The sequence below is a fragment of the Mus musculus genome, chromosome 10 (assembly GCF_000001635.26).
Source record: "Mus musculus strain C57BL/6J chromosome 10, GRCm38.p6 C57BL/6J".
NCBI classification, from domain to species: domain Eukaryota; kingdom Metazoa; phylum Chordata; class Mammalia; order Rodentia; family Muridae; genus Mus; species Mus musculus.
This window is the reverse complement of record NC_000076.6, coordinates 79,147,039-79,165,476: the sequence shown is the minus strand read 5'-3', so window position 1 is coordinate 79,165,476 and position 18,438 is coordinate 79,147,039. Positions and strand designations below refer to the sequence as shown.

General features: G+C 34.7%; 1 protein-coding gene across 1 annotated transcript in view; it reads right to left on the bottom strand.

The window, feature by feature from the left end:
* Vmn2r80 (vomeronasal 2, receptor 80) overlaps positions 1 to 16,661 on the bottom strand; it is a 46,118-nt gene extending 29,457 nt beyond the window's left edge. The window contains exon 1 of the mRNA NM_001103368.1: positions 16,447 to 16,661. Coding sequence (NP_001096838.1) covers positions 16,447 to 16,661 — 215 coding nt within the window. The remainder of the gene's footprint in view (positions 1 to 16,446) is intronic.
* Between the last annotated feature and the right edge of the window lie 1,777 nt (positions 16,662 to 18,438).

Sequence of the window (18,438 nt, the reverse complement as noted above, 5' to 3'; positions counted from 1 at the left end):
TTTCTCAATTAGTGATCAAGGGGGAAAAGCCCCTTGTGGGTGGGACCATCTCTGGGCTGGTAATCTTGGTTCTATAACAGAGCAGGCTGAGCAAGCCAGAGGAGGCAAGCCAGTAAAGAAACATCCCTCGATGGCCTCTGCATCAGCTCCTGCTTTCTGACCTGCTTGAGTTACAGTCCTGACTTCCTTCAGTGATGAACAGCAATACAGAAGTGTAAGCCAAATAAACCCTTTCCTCACCAACTTGCTTCTTGGTCATGACGTTTGTGCAGGAATAGAAACCCTGACTAAGACAAGAAGAAAGCAAAGATTCTCACCTTAAAGTACCAGCAAGTATCTTTAACAAAATTATAGAAGAAAACTTCCCTAACCTAAAGAAAGATGCCAATGAACATCCAAGAAGCCTACAGAACTCCAACTATACTGGATCAGAAAGGAAATTCCTCCCATCACATAATAATCAAAACAACAAATGCACTAAACAATGATAGAATATTAAAACCAGTAAGGGAAAAAGGTCAAGCAACATATAAAGGGAGACCTATTAGAATTATACCAAACTTCTCACCAGAACTATGAAAGCTAGAATATCCTGAGCAGGTGTCACACAGACCCTAAGAGAAGACAAATGGCAGCCCAGGCTACTATACCCAGCAAAATTCTCAATTGCCAAAGAGGGAGAAAGCAAGATATTACAAGGTGGAAAGAAAGGTACACATTATCTTTCCATGAATCAAGCCATACAAAGGATAATAGATTTAAAACACTAACACAAGGTGGGAAACTACACCCTAGAAAAAGCAAGAAAATAATCTTTCAACAAACCCAAAAGAAGATTGCCACAGAAACACAATTCCACCTCTAATGACAAAAATAACAGGAATTAACAATCACCTTTCCTTAATATCTCTGCATCAATGGACTCAATTCCCCAAAATAGAGACTAACAGATTGGACACATAAACAGGACCCAGCATTTTGCTGCATATAGGAAATGCTCCTCACTGAGAAAGAAAAACACTACTACCTCAGAGTAAAAGGATGGAAAACAATTTTCCAAGCAAATGGTCTCAAGAAACAAGCTGGAGTAGCCATTATAATATTGAAAAATATCAACTTTTAACCAAAGGTTATTAAAAAAGATAAGGATGGACACTTCATTCTGATCAAAGGAAAAATCTACCAAGATGAACTCTCAATTCTGAACATCTATCCTCCAAATGCAAGGGCACCAACATTCATAAAAGAATCTTGAATAAAGCTCAAAGCACACATTGCAGCACATGCAATAAGAGTGGGAGACTTCAACACCCCACTCTCAGCAATGACAGATCATGGAAACAGAAACTAAACAGAAGCACAGCGAAACTAACAGAAGTCATGAAACAAATTACTCTAACAGATATTTATAGAACATTTCATCCTAAAACAAAAGAATGTACCTTCTTCTCAATACCTCCCAATACATTCTCCAAAACTGACCATATAATTGGTCACAAAACAGGCCTCAACAGATACAAGAAGATGGAAATAGTCCTATGCACATTATCAGATTGCCATGATTAGGGCTGGTCTTAAATACCAACAAAAACAACAGAAAGCACACATATACATCAATGTTAACCATGCTTTACTCAATGATGACTTGGTCAAGGAAGAAATAAAGAAATTAAAGGCTTTTTAGAATTTAAAGAAAATGAAACCACATTATACCAAAACATATGGGCCACAATGAAAGCAGTGATAAGAGGAAAACTCATAGCTCTAAGTGCCTCCAAATAGAAATTAAAGAGAGCTTACACTAGCAGCTTGACCTGAAAGCTCTAGAACAAAAAGAAGGAAATGCACACAAGAGGATTAGACTGCAGGCAATAATCAAACTCAGGGATGAAATAAACCAAATAGAAACAAAAAGAACTATACAAAGAATCAGCCAAACCAGGAGTTGGTTCTTTGAGAAAATCAACACGATAGATCAACCCTTAGCCAAACTAACCAGAGGGTACAGAGACAGTATCCAAATTAATAAAATCAGAAATGAAAAGATAGACATAACAATGAAATATATCTTAAAATAAATTTTCTGTTCATTGAATATTAACAGTTGAAAATATTGAAATCGTGTTCTACAAAAAAGAAAAATATATATTCAACTAAATTGGTTAAAAGAAAAAAGAGATAAATATTATTAACATACTTGAATGGAATAAATTTTGTATTCAGAATTAAGATGACTTGGGCTCAGTTTTCTAATACACCTGTTAAAGCCAGAGGGAGTAGTGAATGTGTATAACCCATGCTGAGCAAATAAAGATAAGTGCCCCCCTCAAATAACTAAGTTTAATGCGTGCCACTAAATAAATCTAAAATGCAGGATAAAGAAAAGGGTCAACATAGCAGGACTTCACTGGTAAAGAACAGTCAGATCTGAAAGTCAGGATAAAGTAGGAACATCTAACTCCAACATTAGAACCAATGGACTCTACTGAGGCATGAAGAGCATACATTTTGAGAGCACCATTTTGATGAAATGCCGTGTAATACAAAAAGTTGCACATGTACATCTAATATTTTTAATCTTTTTTTCACCTTATGATATCATCATAAATTTTATCAAATACCTAAAAAAAAGCATCAAGCATCACAACACATGCATGTGCTTTTTGGTGGCTTAGATTAATATAATCCACAGAATAAGCAAGAACAAACTGGATACATTGTAATTCTGAAAACTAAAACCCTTGTGTACACAGACAGAAAGAAATAACAGAGAGAAGATAACACATAATGGATAAGAAAGGCTGTTGTACACTTTTCAACTAATAAATAGTTAGCACATCAGAATCCCCTAATAATGCAAACAGAATCTAAGAGAGAGTATTATGAAAGGACAAAGCAAGTCTTTTTTTGTGTGTGTAAGGACAAATTCCATGGAAGGACGAACAGAATGGAAATATTTTATTTCATCTTAGAGTTTTCCCTTAATGTCTGAGGAAAATATAATCAACTACTCAAAGGAATAACATGGAGGCAGGAAGTGATGTATATAGCACAGCATAATCATGCATTCTAGCTTGCTTTCCATGGTTTACACAGGTTGCATTCCCACACAGTCCCAGACCATATAACAAGAATTGGTATCATCCAGAGTAGGCTCTTTCTCAGTTGTGTTTCTTTCAATCTACTTTTTGTGAGCATGGCAGAAACAAAAACAACAGTTCTGTAATAAAAGGAAAACTCCACTGGTCAAACTATTTTGAGAATAGTTGCTCAATTTCATTATTCATTGGGTGAATTGCATTACTTAACCATACAGAGCAGTCATTTCTCCAGATATAGAATGCAAATTTTCAATGGATCAGTTGGCAGGTACTGGTAATAGTGTAGAGGAGAATGAATCTCCTATAGTGCTGATAGTAATATAGATCATTAAAACCACTCCCAAGATTTAAGTATGTCTGTGACAGGTGGACATACAAAAATATCAGTGTGTCCATTTCTCTGGAAATATCAAAGGAAATGATGTGGACATAGCATCTGTCTCTGGTTCAACATAATCTATGCAAATATAATTTAAATACAGCAGCCTAAATGACTCATAACTTCAAGATTCTAGATGGGGGACCATGACTGAAAAGCTGGAAGGTGAAAACCTAGACTGTAGAGTTGTGACTCAAAACAATTTTAAGGACAATATTGGAGCAGAGACTGAAGAAATGGACAACCAATAACCTGCCCGACTTGATGTCCATCCCATTGGTGGGCAACAATCCCTGACCCTAATAGTGATGCTGTGTTGTGCTTGAAGAAAAAAAGCCCAGTATGACCATCCTCTGAGAGGCTCTGATCCAGCAATTGAATCAGACAGATGCAGATACTTACAACCAAGGACTTGAATAAGCTTGTGAAACCCTAAGGAAGAGTTATGGGAAGGGCTGAAGGAATGGATGAGATGGACATCTCATAGGAAGACCAATAGTGTCAACTAACCTGGAACTCTCATAAATCTCAGAGTTTTACCCATGGAGAAAAAGAGCATATATGAGCTGTTCTGACTCATACAGTACATGAGTAGCAGAGGACTGCCCTGTCTGGCCTCATGGGAGAAGATGTGCGTAGTCCTACAGTGTCTTGTTTCCCCAGGGTCAGAGGATATCAGGGGAACACTCTCTCAGAGACAAAGAGGAGGGCATATGAGGTGAAAATATCTGCAAGGTGGGGCCAGGAATGGAGTCATCATTTGGTATATAAAAATAATAAAAGAATTAGTTAACTAAACAAAAAAATTTGAAAGAATTACAATATCTACTGATCATCATGGTAAGGGGCATTGTAGATTATGAAATTATTACTGATAATGTATCAGAAATAAAAGTGAAGAATGCAAATCTCCAAACACAGAGCACTATATGGATTTGAAAAATAAACCAATCAGACTTTGAAATTATATATAAATTCCTGCTTAGGAAAAAAGCATGTCATACATATGTATAATTATAAAAGAAAGGAAAGTTTTCTTTAAAAGGAAGATATTTGTTAAATGTTATAATGTCATCAGTGTAAAACTTTTATTTTGCTGGATTCTTCTTCATCATCATCTAAATAAGTAAAAATATCAAAATGTTAAGTTTATTTAAACTTTGCTTAACTTTTTAAGAAAATGTACACTTCTTTCTTCATGGAACTTTAATATTGAGTGAAAACAGGTCATGGAGCATATGAAGAATATGAGTTTTCAGACAAAAAATGTGAATATTTTATAATATACTAGATTAATTGAAATATAGATCAATATAGGTATCCAAATGGATAGATCAATTGAAATAAAAGAAAGAGTAGAGTAAGCATATAATTTGTGTTTCTTAGTGTTTTCTTCATGACGGCATATTCCTTGAAATTTTGCAGTCAATTACATTACTTCTTACAGAAAGATAAGGCTAATATGCATTGTTGTAAATTAAGCAGAAAGTATATATTTTTCTTTATATTTCATGTATATTAAATTTAAATTTGTCTTTTCCTAAAAGGAAAGGAGGAAAACAATTTAACCCCAATCTTCCCTTCTCTCTTTATCTCCATATTGAAGCCCACACTTCTGGAAGAAAACTTCTACCCAACTAGATGTCAGACTAGTTTCCTGAACCTCAGGTAGGATAGCTTTTCCTCCCTGACCATCCAAAGACAGTAAATCCCCCATCACCATTGCTTTACTTGTCACCATGTTACGCTCCACACTTTTGACAGAAGCCTCCTATCAATTCAGGTGGCTAGCCATCTTACTTTAAAGCAGATGAGCTACCATCTATCCTGCTTGTATGAATCAGAAGTCATTGAGGCTATCAGAAGTGCAACAGCCAACTAGTACAGAGACAATAAGCAGTAATTTAAGTTAGGCACATGACGCTCTGTCCAGAAAACAAGAGATGAGCCAGAAACCAAGGAAGAAAAATAAAAAATATATAGAAAATCCAAGAAAGACAAAGCCAGAAGTAAGTAACTAGATATATAATCAGTTCAAATCCAGATGCCTAGACATCAGTATAAGAACACAGTGACTAATAGTCTAAGCACCATGACAGCACTAGTTCCCTGCAATCTCTTTATAGTATGTATTTATAAACCCTAAATACCCTAACACAACTGAATCACAGGAAACTACTACAACCCAACTTAGTGAAGATGACAGAGGTTCATAAAGAGAAAATGATTAAGTCCCTTAAGAATTTGAACAAAATCAATTAAAAATGGGAAGAAATTTATAAACCTAGTTCAAAAAATATCAAGAAGATGAAGGGGGCAGAAATATATAAGGAGGTGAAAGAAATGAATGAGTCTGTTCAATCCAGAAAATCAACATAGAAGCAACAAAGAATATACAAAATGAGGGAATTCTGGTAATGGATAATCAAGGTAAGTGAACAGGAATTACAGGTACAAGCATTGCCAGGCAGAATACAAGAGACAGAAGAAAGAATCTCAATCATAGGAAATAGCATACATAAAATAGATACATTCTTCAAAGAAGATGTTAAGTTTAAAAAAATGCCAGACCAAAAAACTATCCAGGAAATCTTGGACAATATAAAAGAACCAAATATTAAACCAACAGAAATAGAAGAAGTTGAGAATGCCCAGGTCAAAAATCCAGTATATATTTTATCAAATTCTTCTAATAAAAATGTCCTAACTTTAAAAAGAGATGCCTACAAACATGCAAGAAGCTTACAGAATACAAGGAAAGAAAACCTCCCTGATATCTAATAATCAAAACACTAAGTATAAAAAAGAAAAGAAAACAACAACTACAAAAAAATTAAAACTGCAAGGAAAAAATGCCAAGTAATATATAAAGTCATGCCTAACACAATTGTATGGGACTTCTCAACAGAGACTTCAAAAGCTAAATGGGTCTGGCTTGACTTAAGTATATTCTAAGAGACCAAAGATATCAATGAAGAGTATTATACCCAGCAAAACTTCCAGTCACCATGGGAGAAGAAAACAAGATACTCCATGAGAACACAAAGGACAAAAATGTACAAGTAGAAAGTGTCTAACCCAAGGAAGTTAGATGTACTCCTGAAACTTCAGGAAATAAAAAATCTCATACTAGCATAGTAAATAGAGGAGAGCAAAAACACACCCATCACCACTATTAATACCTACAACAAAATTACGAGGGTTACAAGAATACAATTAATTATTAATTATTAATAATCAATTATTGATATCTCTCATTATCATTCTACCTAATTCCTTGTAAAACAATACCACCAAACAAAATGCTGACAAAAACAAGTTGTCTACTTTGCTGCATAACGCAAACACTCCTCAACATCAAGGATAGAAATTATCTCAGAGTAAAGGCCTAGAAATAATTTTCAAACAATTATCCAAGAAGATAGCTAACGTAGACATGTTAATGTCTAACAAAATAGACTTAAAACTAACATACATATAAAAAGATGGGGAAGTGGACTTCATACTTATCAAAGAAAATCTACCAATATTATATTTCCTTTCTCAAAAACTATACCTTAAATTCAAGGGTACCAAGACTTGAAAAGGAACATTACTAAAGCTTAAATTGCACACCATCTGTCACACACTTGTAGATTGATACTTCAATATCCCACTCTCACCAATGGTCTGTTCATCCCAGACAAAAACTAACCATAGAAATCATAGAGGTATCAGGCAATATCAACCAAATGTATATAGCAGATAACTAAATGTATTTCACTCAAACACAAAAGAAAATACTTTCTTCTGAGCATCTCATAGAATACTCTTAGAAAATTACCACATACTTTTTCTCAAAGCATGTCTAAATGCATAAAAAATTGAAATAAAGCAGTATATATGATCAACAAATACTAAATATAGTAGGATATCAAAAGTGCAAGGAACAACATACAGCTTACAGACTTATAGAAACTGAACAACTCTCTACTGAATGAATAATATATCAATGTATAAATAAAGGAAGAAATAAAATCTTTGTACAATTGAGTGAAAATAAATGTACATCACACTCAAAGTTATAATACTCAAAATTTTTAAAGCACTAAGTATTTGCATCAAATATTGCAGATCTCCTACATTTAACTTAACAGCACATCAGAATGTTCTAGGGAAAAGAAGCAAACATATGCTAGATGACTGTGTGGCAGGAAATAATCAAACTCATTGCTCAATTTATTAAAACAGAAACAAAGAGAGCAAAACAAAGAATACCTTAAACAAGAGTTGTTTCTCTAAGAAAATCAACAAGATAGGAAAACAATTGTTCAAACTGCCTAAAAGACACAAAGAAAATACTCAAGTAACCAAAGTCAGAAACAAAAAGAGGCAAACAACCACATTTATGAAAGAAAGTCCAAATAATCATCAGTTTTTACTTTAAAAATGTATACTCCGCCCAGTGGTAAAAGAAAGGGACAATTTTCCTCATAAATACTACTTACCAAAGTTAAATCAAAATCAGATAAGCAATGTAAATTGTTCTATAGCCTTGAAGGAAATAGAAGTAGTCATTAAAATCATCCAAATAAAACAAAAGCAAAAACAAAACCGGAAGGTCAGATGGTTCTAGAGCAGAATTCAACCAGACTCTCAAAGAAGAACTACAGCTAATCCTCGTCGAAATATATCCAGAAGAAACATTGCCCAATTCATTTTACTATACCACTGACACTTTAATGACCAAAGTCACAAAGAATAAAGATAGTCAATTAAGCAAATTTCCCTGCTGGCCAAAGATGCAAAAATACTTAATAATTTACTTGAAAAGGAATTGAAGGAAAATTCAAAATGTCATCCACTATAATCATGTGGGTTGTCTCTGAGATTCAGCCATTGTTCAATATTTTAAAAAATTTCTCAATGTAATCCACAATATGAAAAATCTGAAACAAAGTACAGGATCATGTCATTAGATGCTGTAAGGCCATTTGACAAAATTGAGCACCTCTTCATGATAAAAATCTCGTACAGATCGGGGATACAAAGGACATACACATAATAAAGGCAGTTTACACCAAGCCTGTATCCAAAAAAGCAATTTCCCAAAAATCAGGAACAAGATAAAGCTGTACACTATCTCTAGAATTATTCAATATAGTATGTACAGTTGGAGATAAAACAATAATACAAGCCGGGTGTGGTGGTGCACGCCTTTAATCCCAGCACTTGGGAGGCAGAGGCAGACAGATTTCTGAGTTCGAGGCCAGCCTGGTCTACAAAGTGAGCTCCAGGACAGCCAGGGCTATACAGAGAAACCCTGTCTCGAAAAAAACAAAAACAAAAACAAAAACAAAAACAAAAACACAAAAAACAAACAAAACAAAACAATAATACAGTAGAGAATTTTAAGGGATTTCAAATTGAAAAGGAAGCAATCAAAATATCACTAATTGCAGATGACATGATAGTATAGATAAGTAACCAAAAATTCTATCATGAAACTCATACTCTAAACTTGTAGGATAAAAAAAACCTAAAGTGTGTGTGTGTGTGTGTGTGTGTGTGTGTGTGTGTATCACTAAACATATTGTAACAATTAACAGGCTGAGGAAGAAATTAGGAATATAACACCCTTCACAACAGTCACAAATTATATAAAAAATGTGTGGTAACACTTACCAAGCAATTGAAAACATTTATAATATAAACATTAAGTATTTGAAGAAAGAATTTGAAGAATTTATGAGAAGACAGAAGGACATCATGTGCTGTTATATCAGTAGGATCGACATAATGAAAATGGCTGTTAAGCCAAAAGCAATCTCAAGTTTCAATGTAATCTTTAGCAAAATTCCAACAGAATACTTTACAAGACTTAGAAGAATACTCAGCTTCATATGTAGAAATAAAAACCCAGTTAGATTAAAAAAATTCTGTACAATAAAAGAAAATCCCATTGTATCACTCGCCATGATTTCAATCTGTACTGTAAAGCAATAATAAAAAAACACATTGTATTAGCTTAAGAAGACAGGTTGGTTAATAGAATTAAACAGAATACCCTGACTTATATATGTACACCTATGGACACCAGATTCCAGATAAAGACTTCAAATATATACAATTGTAAAACAGAAAGCATTTTTAACAAATGGTGACATCTCACTAATGCCAGTAATTATAAAATGCAAAAAATTGCACATCTACCATATAACATAAACCTCAGTTTCAATTGGATCAAATATATTTACATAAAACCATAAACACTGAGTCTATTAGGAGAGAAAGTAGGTCATAGCCTTGAATGCATTGAAACAGTAAACAACGTTCTGAACAAAACACCAATAATACTGTCACTGTACATTATCACAGTTAATAAAAGGAAAGCTCATGAAAATAAAAAGGGTTTGTAAGACAAAAAACCCATCAATATATCAAAACTGTAGTCTTCAGAACGCAAAAATTATTTTCACCAACTGGATGTCTTGCATATAACTGACATCCAAATTATTTAAAATACTTGAGAAAGTAGACATTAACAAACCAAATATTTCAGTTAAAATGCTGTATAAATCCAAACATATAATTCTCACCAAAAATCTCTGATGTCTGTGAAAATTAAATAAATGTTCAACAATCAACAGGTTAATGCAAACCAAAATGAATCTGTGACTTCATCTCACCCATGTCTTTATGGCTAAGATCAGAAACAAGTGACAGTTGATGTTGTTGAGGACCTGAAGAAAAGGGTACCTTCCTCCATTCATGGAAAGCTTTTATAGTCACTTTAATTATAAAGGCCTCAACGACCAGTCATAACACTCCTGAACATATATCAAAAGTATTCACAAGTACCATAAGGACATTTGCTCAACTATGTTCTTTGCAAATTAATGCATAACAGCTAGAATCCAGAAGAAATCTAGATACCTCTCAATAAAAAAAAATGAATGAAAAAGTGAAAATTTTACACTGAGTTGTATTACTCAACTGTTTAAAAATGACATAAAGGAGCAACATTTGTGTATAGGCCCAGAAGTGGTATAGATGGGTTTTCAGGTAGAACTATTTCCATTTTTTCAAGGAACCACCAGACTGATTTCCAAAGTGGTTTTACCAGCTGGCAGTCCCTCCAGCAATGGAGGAGTGTTTGTCCTTCTCCAAGCCCTAGCCAGCATCTGCTGTAGCCTGAGTATTTGATCTTGGCAATTCTGATTGTTGAGAGGTGGAATCTCAGAGTTGTTTTGATTTGCATTTCCCTGTTGACTAAGAATGTTGAACACCCTCAGGTGAATAGCTTTGTTTAGCTCTGTAGCCCATTTTTAACAGGGTTATTTGGTTCTCTGGAGTCTAACTTGTTGTACTCTTTTTAAAACAATTTTTATTAGATATTTTGTATTTCAGTCTTCTATGTGATGTAGGGTTGAGAAAGGTCTTTTCACAATCTGTGGGTTGCCCTTTGTCCTATTGATATCGTCCTTTGCCTTACAGAACCTTTTCCATTTTGTGAGGTTCAATTTGTCAATTTTTGATCTTGAAGCATTAGCCATTAGTGTAGTGTTCATGAAATTTTCCTCTATGCCAGTGTGTTCAAGTTTCTTTCTTAATTTCTCTTGTATTTGATTCAACATACCTGGCTTTATGTGGAGGCCCTTGATCCACTTGGATTTGAGCTTTGAACAGAAGATAATGAGGGATCAACATGCATTCTTCTACATGCCAACCACCAGTTGAACAACCACCATTTGTTGAAAATTCTGGTTTTTTTTTTTTTCAACTGAATGATTTTGGCTTCTTTGTCAAAGCTCAAGTGACCATAGGTGTATGGGCTCATTTCTGGGTCTGCAGTTTTTTTTTTTCCTTTGATCTACCTGCCTGTCCGTATCAATATCATGTATTTTTAAGTCACTATTCCTCTGTTGTACAGCTTGAAGTCCAGGATGATGATTCCACCCAGAAGTTTTTCTATTGTTGATAATGATTTTTGTTGTGCTGTTTTGTTGTTGTTGTTGACTTTTTGTTTTCTTTTTAATCCAGATGAATTTGAGAATCACTCTTTCTATGTGTATGAAGAATTGAATTCGAATTTTGGTGGGGGTTGAATTTGCCTTGGGTAAGATGCCCATTTTTACTTACTAATCCTACCAATCCATTAGCATGGGAGATCTTTCCATTTTCTGTGGTCTTCTTCGATTTCTTTCTTCAGAGACTTGAATTTCATGTTATAAAGATCTTTCACTTGCTTGGTTAGAGTCACATCAAGATATTTTATATTATTTTTGACTGTTGTGAAGGATGTCTTCTCCATTATTTCTTTTTCAGCCCTTTTATCCTTTGAGTAGAGGGAGGCTACTGATGTGAGTTAATTTTATATCAAGCCTATTTGTTGAAGTTGTTTATTTGGTAAAAAATCATCTTGTGGATTTGGGGGGATGCTTATTCATGCTATCATATCATCTGCAAATAGTGATACCTTGACTTCCTTCTTTCCAATTTGTATCCCTTTGATTATCATTTGTTGTCTAATTGCTCTGGCTAGAACTTTGAGTACTAAATTGAATAGACATCGGGAGACTGGGCAGCCTTGTCTTGTCCCTGATTTTTGTAGTATTATTTCAAGATTCTCTCCATTTATTTTGATGTGGGCTAATGGTTTTCTGTATATTGCACTTACTGTATTTATGTATGCACATTGAATTCCTGATCTCTCCAGTACTTTTAATGTGAAGGGGTGTTGTATTATAACAAAGGCTTTTTAAGCATCTGATGAGATGATCATGTGGGGTTTTTTTCCCTTTGAGTTTGTTTACATAATGAATTATATTGATGGATTTCCTTATATTAAAACATCCCTGCATTTCTGGAATGAAGCCAACTTAATCATGGGGAATTATGGTTTTGATGTGTTCTTGGATTCAGTTTGCAAGAATTTTATTGAGTATTTTTGCATTGATATTAATATGGGAAATTGATTTGAAATTTTCTTTCTTTCTTGGGTCGTTGTGTGATTTAGGTATCAGTGTAACTGTGGCTTCAAAGAACGTATTGGGTAAAATTACTTCTATTTTATGGAATAGTTTTAGAAGTATTGGATAAGGTATTCTTTGAAGGTCTGATAGAATTCTGCACTAAACCTATTTGTTCCTGTTTTTTTTTTTTTTTGTTTGTTTTTTTCTTTTTTTTGGTTGGGAGGCTTTTAAAGACTGCTTCTATTTCTTTAGAAATTATGGTACTGTTTAGATGGTTTATCTGATCCTGATTTAACTTTGGTACTTGGTATATGTCTAGAAAATCACCTCTTTTTTTTTTCCTAGATATCCCAGTTTTGTTGAGTACAGGCTTTTGTAGTCAGATCTGCTTCACTATATTTATAGCAGTCTTATTTATAATAGTCAGACGCTTGAAACAACCCAGATGCCCCCCCAACAGAAGAGTGGGTACAGAAATTGTGGTACATTTATACAAATGTAGTACAATCCAGCTATTAGAAACAAAGACTTTGTGAGATTTTCATGCAAATGGATATCCTATGTGAGGTAAACCAAATACAAAAGAATATCCATAGTATGTATTCACTGATAATTGGATTTTAGCCTGAAAACCTCAGAATACCCATGATACACCCCAAAAACTATATGCAACTTAAGAATTAGAAAGAGCAGAGTGCAGATACTTCAGTCCATAATCACATGAGCTAGAAGGAGAGAGGGACCATGGAGGGAGAGAGGGATTATGGAGGGAGAAAGGGGATAGGAACAGGTATTGGAAGAGATAACACAGATGTACAGAGGATCAGGAAATTACACAGAAACATATAGCAGAGGAAGATGGGGATGTGGGGTAGCCACTAGAAAGTCACAGACTCTAAGGAAGTGAGAGGTTCTTAGGAGCTAGTGATAATGAACTTAGCCAAAATACTCAAAAAAGGGAGATACAAACTGTAGAGACAATCTCCAGTAGAGAGGCACAGCACCCAGGTGAGAGATGGTGCCACCTATTCATCTCAAAATTTAAACCTAGGAATGCTCCTGTCCAAAGGAAATGCAGGGAAAAATTGGAACAGAGACTGAACAATAGGCCATCCAGAGACCACCTCACTTAGGGATCCATCCCATCTCCAGCCATCAAACTTCCACAGTATTGCTGATGCCAAGAAGTACTTGCTGTCAGGAGCCAGATAAGGCTGTTTCCTGGGAGGTTCTACCAGCACATGACCAACACAGATACAGATACTTATACCCAACTGTCAGACTTAGTCATGGGACCTCAGTGGAAGAGATAAGGAAAGGACTGAAAGAAGTGAAGGAGATTGCAACCCAATTATAAGAACAATATCAACTAACTGGACCACTGAGATCTCCTATAGGCTAAATCACCAACCAAAGGGTGTACATGGAGGGAGTCAAATATACATATACATATGAAGCAGATGATCATCTTATCTGACATCAGTGAGAAGGGAGGGAGGCTTCATGTTCCAGCATAGTGTGATGCTAGAGAGGTGAGGTGGGCATAGGTGAATGGGTAGATGAGCACCCTCATAGACACAAAGGTGGGGGGATGATTGGGGATGGGATGGGGTGTTGGTGGAGGGGTAACCAGGAAGGAGGAGATTATTTGGAATGCAATCAAATAAAATGATTATAGAATGACAGAATGGAATTTGGAACTAGAAAAACTTATCCCTAGCATGGTTTCCCAGCCTCAGAAAGATGAACATGGCATGTTCCCACTTATAAGTGGACATGAGCTTTGAAGTACAGATTTTGACAAAGGAAGTAAGATGGAGGACTAAAGGGAGGGTGCAAGAATGTTCACAATGTAACAAATATTAATGTCATATTTATATAAAGAACTTGCTTTTTTGTTTATTAGCATGTATTTTCACTTCCACTGTTCTATTGGAATGTTATTTTGTGAATTTACATGATCTTAAACCAAAAACGCTATACTTTTGTAATTAGGATATTTTTGGTGGTTTAACATTTACCCAATATTCGTGTAACTGGTAACATAACTAGCAATATTTCACTGAAAAAAGTTATAGTTTAAAAATACCACTATATAAAATAAATCAAATATTCAGACTTCGTTTTATGTGTAAAACGCTCTAGCTTGAAGTTCCAATGCTTGTCTTACTGTTGTTTATGCTTCCAAAGTAATTTTAGTTAAAAAAAAACCACACACCTTGCATTAAATTATTACAAAATGAATTAATAAAAGATCAGAAAATAAATTCAATTACACACAGATAAATTGAAACAGAAATGTTGATGTATATAGTTCTAGCCACGCTAAAGCACGCGATCATTGCAATCATGATGCTTGTGCTTGTGCACAATGACTCATAGTGTGCAGAAAATGCCCTGACCACTGTCAGAAATACCCATGTCAAATGGCTATGCACTCATTCACTATATTATAAAAGTTTAGTCAGGGGTTTGAACGAAGATCAGTAGATATTAATATATGTCTGATCATATATCCTATCTTGTACAAAACTAAATATTGTTAAAATATGTTAAATAAGGCAAATATATTTATCATACATGGTAAATAAAACAATCTGCAAATTCCATTTCCTTATTTCATATCGTGTTAAATAATCTGACAAGCCATTTCCAACTGTTTGTTTTTGATGTTCTGGGCACTTAAATCTGTTCTACTTCATGTGTGTTTTTGCAGTCAGATCACTATCACTCACTATAGTGTCTGGAAAGACATGGGGCATAGGGCAAAGTGGTTCCTGGCATTGAGATACTGCACAAGAAAAGAAAAGAAAAGGGGAATCAAATACAGTGTTATTTCTTGCAAAACTGAAAATAACGAGTCCTTGAAAAATGAACATGAAATATTTCACCTAGCTGTGAACTTTTGAATTACTCTGGACAGTATTAAATCTTATGACAAACTATGAAAAGATGTCTTCTCTACTTAAAATGTTTCATTACTGAAATACTTCCCTTCTGCACTGTCTTGATCTAACACATTATCACCATACCAATTTGTTAGCAAAGAGTAGCAATGTATCATTCCTAAGAACCTACTTAGTCTTTCAGCAATTTTCTAGCAACTAACCACAAACTGGACACTCATTGCCCATGTTTATTCCCCCATGGTGAGTTCAGGGTTGAATATATGCTTTGGTTTTCCATTTCAGTTCTTTAGTTTATGTGCATACTACAGAGATAGAAATTTCAGCATGATACAAAATACACTTTATTTCTTTGAAAAAGTATTGTACATGGTTTTCTCTGAGTTCACCAAGGAAATTGAAATAAAATGTCTATCTGGATCTTCTGTTTCTGCAGACTAAAAATTAAGGAGGAGCTCTCAGTGAACATAGTCTCATTGAATATTATTTTATGCATAAATCCTTGAAGTCAAGTTATGTATAATGGAATCATGTGGTTTAAATAGGTTATAATCTAAAATCAAGTGATGTGAAAAATATTAGCTTTCAATTCCCTACAAAATGTTAAGGATACAAAATAAAAGTGAAGATAGGTAGATTTCTAATTCTGCCATTATTGAACTCAAATTAGAGTCAGCTGACACAAGCAACACTGATCATTCTAGAACCTGAGCAGGGCTTCCAAAGTCACAGGGGTCAAAGGCGTTATCTGCTCTAACATAATCAGGTCTGGCTTTCCCTAATTCTCTGAAGTGTTGTGTCTGGCCACTATCAACAACCTCTCTAGTACGTAACTGGCATGGTATATGCTCTGATTCTGAGGAATTTCAGGTAGCATGGGGAAATGAGAACAAACTGCAGCGATCAAATATTAAACATAAAACTATGCAATGACACATTTTTCTTCTCACTTGAGAGGACAGAAAGAGCGACTAAGAAAACAAAATTAGAGAACTTGGGAGGGAATATATGGAGCCTCGTGATGAGAAATACTTGGGAAAATGTTAGAATACATATTTAAAGCAGGAGACAAGAATATGTAAAATTAGTTAATAGAAAGCACTTACCCAAAATAATTATCCGTGTCCATAGGCAAGTATTTCCATTCTGTTGTTAGACTTATAGGTGAATTATGTAAAATAGGAAAAAATGCACCAATGACCACAGTCCCATCATAGTGTATTAGGTATTTTGTGTCAGTTGGGCAGATATCAGTTGCAATGATCCAGGTGAAAGTTGGCATGTTTAAAAACCAAAAGAAAATAAACAGAGAGAACAGCATATTAAGAGATGTTTCTGTTAAGATCTAAGTCGTGAGGTGTTAAAACCCATGGTGTGTAACATATATATTTTGAGTTACTGTGCTTGTATATTTGCATTGTTGTTGACATTCTGAATGAATACGTCACTCTAATCATCTAGAGACGTTTTCAGGGATCCTTTCCTCCACCTCTTGAGAGTTCTATGGCACTTGATCCTTCAGGCTCTCCACCTGAGGCACCGCACTCAGTGATAAACAGATTACTGCTTAACAGGACATACTTTCTTTTCTAGTCAGAATCACAATTATTTACTCCAAGACTGAAAAATTCCAGTGTCACTTTCTGCTTCTCTGGTTTTGGCCACAGGGGTGTACAGACAGATTTTTTTTTAGAGAGTTTATCAAGATAATGTCCAGATATGTCATCAAAGATAATCATCATTGGAAATACGGGAACAGAGAAGAAAAAAGACATACCATGAATTGATGGTTTAATTAAAGTGACATCAGAGTCCATAAAAATTGATGCTTTTGACTTTCCTATGTGTCTCAGGATTCTGAGACCATTCTCTCTTTAACACATGCAGGTCTATATACAAATAATTGGCCAGTTCATTGCTCCTGATCTTTTGGGTCTCATTCTTATGTAGCCTAATGTGAAGGTGAACTTATCACTTCAGATGCATAACTTAATTTCACTGTAGAAATCATACTTGACTGATCTTAATTTTGATCTTCTTTGCTATTGTTCTCTATTTTTTATCCATATTGAATCATTGAGTCGATATATTCTCAGTGTCCTCCTTACCACTCATTTCCCATTTTTTGACATGAGCATATTAGAGAAATACAGCCGCCCCCCCCCAATTTCTCCAAATGACATATTATGTGCTGAGGATCTCTATGTGAATTTTGTGGAATTACTCTACAGATAAAACAGGAGCAAGTATTATTTTCTAGCACTAAAACAATTTTAGTTCAGTGAAAATACATTGTGCTGTAGTGTAGACATGATTACATTTTCCTTTTAGTTTGATGGCCATGACAGCTAGATAACATAAAGACTAAAGGGATATATAGGCAATGACATTCTTCAACAAAGTATGGTACATTATTGTAACTCCTGCACCTGAAATGCAATGTGTGAACACAGGGAATATAGTAATGGAAATTTTGTTTTTATGGGCACATAACTGGCTGCAATGTTTCTTCACATTTACTTTAATTCTGACTGTGCCATAAGAACATACCTGTTAAATTTAGGAGTCAATTCCATTATCATTATGAATGCTTTAATACCATGAGAGAAGTGAATACCTATAATGTGTCTCTTCTTAAGAGGCAATGTGCTAAGTAGAATCTCTAGTATTTATTTGTCTTATTTTCTAGTACTGTATCAATCATACATTTTTTATTTGTTTCATGACAAGAATCTAGAATTAATTGTATATCATGTATCATTTGTGTGTGTGTGTGTGTGTGTGTGTGTGTGTGTGTGTGTGTGTGTGCGTGCGTGCGTGCGCATGCATGAGCTCAGGGATATCTCTTGGACAGATGATCATGATCTTTTGAGCTACAGTTTAAGGTGTCTTTGTAATTACTTAAGTATATAATGTAAGGCACTTCATCAGGTTGTCTGCAATGCAGCATCAACACTTAAATACTCAAATAACTCTTCAGTGCTAGACCCAAGAATTTATATCTATTTGTTTAATAGGGAAGTAGGAATGAAAAAGTGGCCAAGATCAGGTATAGTGGGAGACAGAAGGAAAAACCATTCAGTAACCAGCAGAAATTG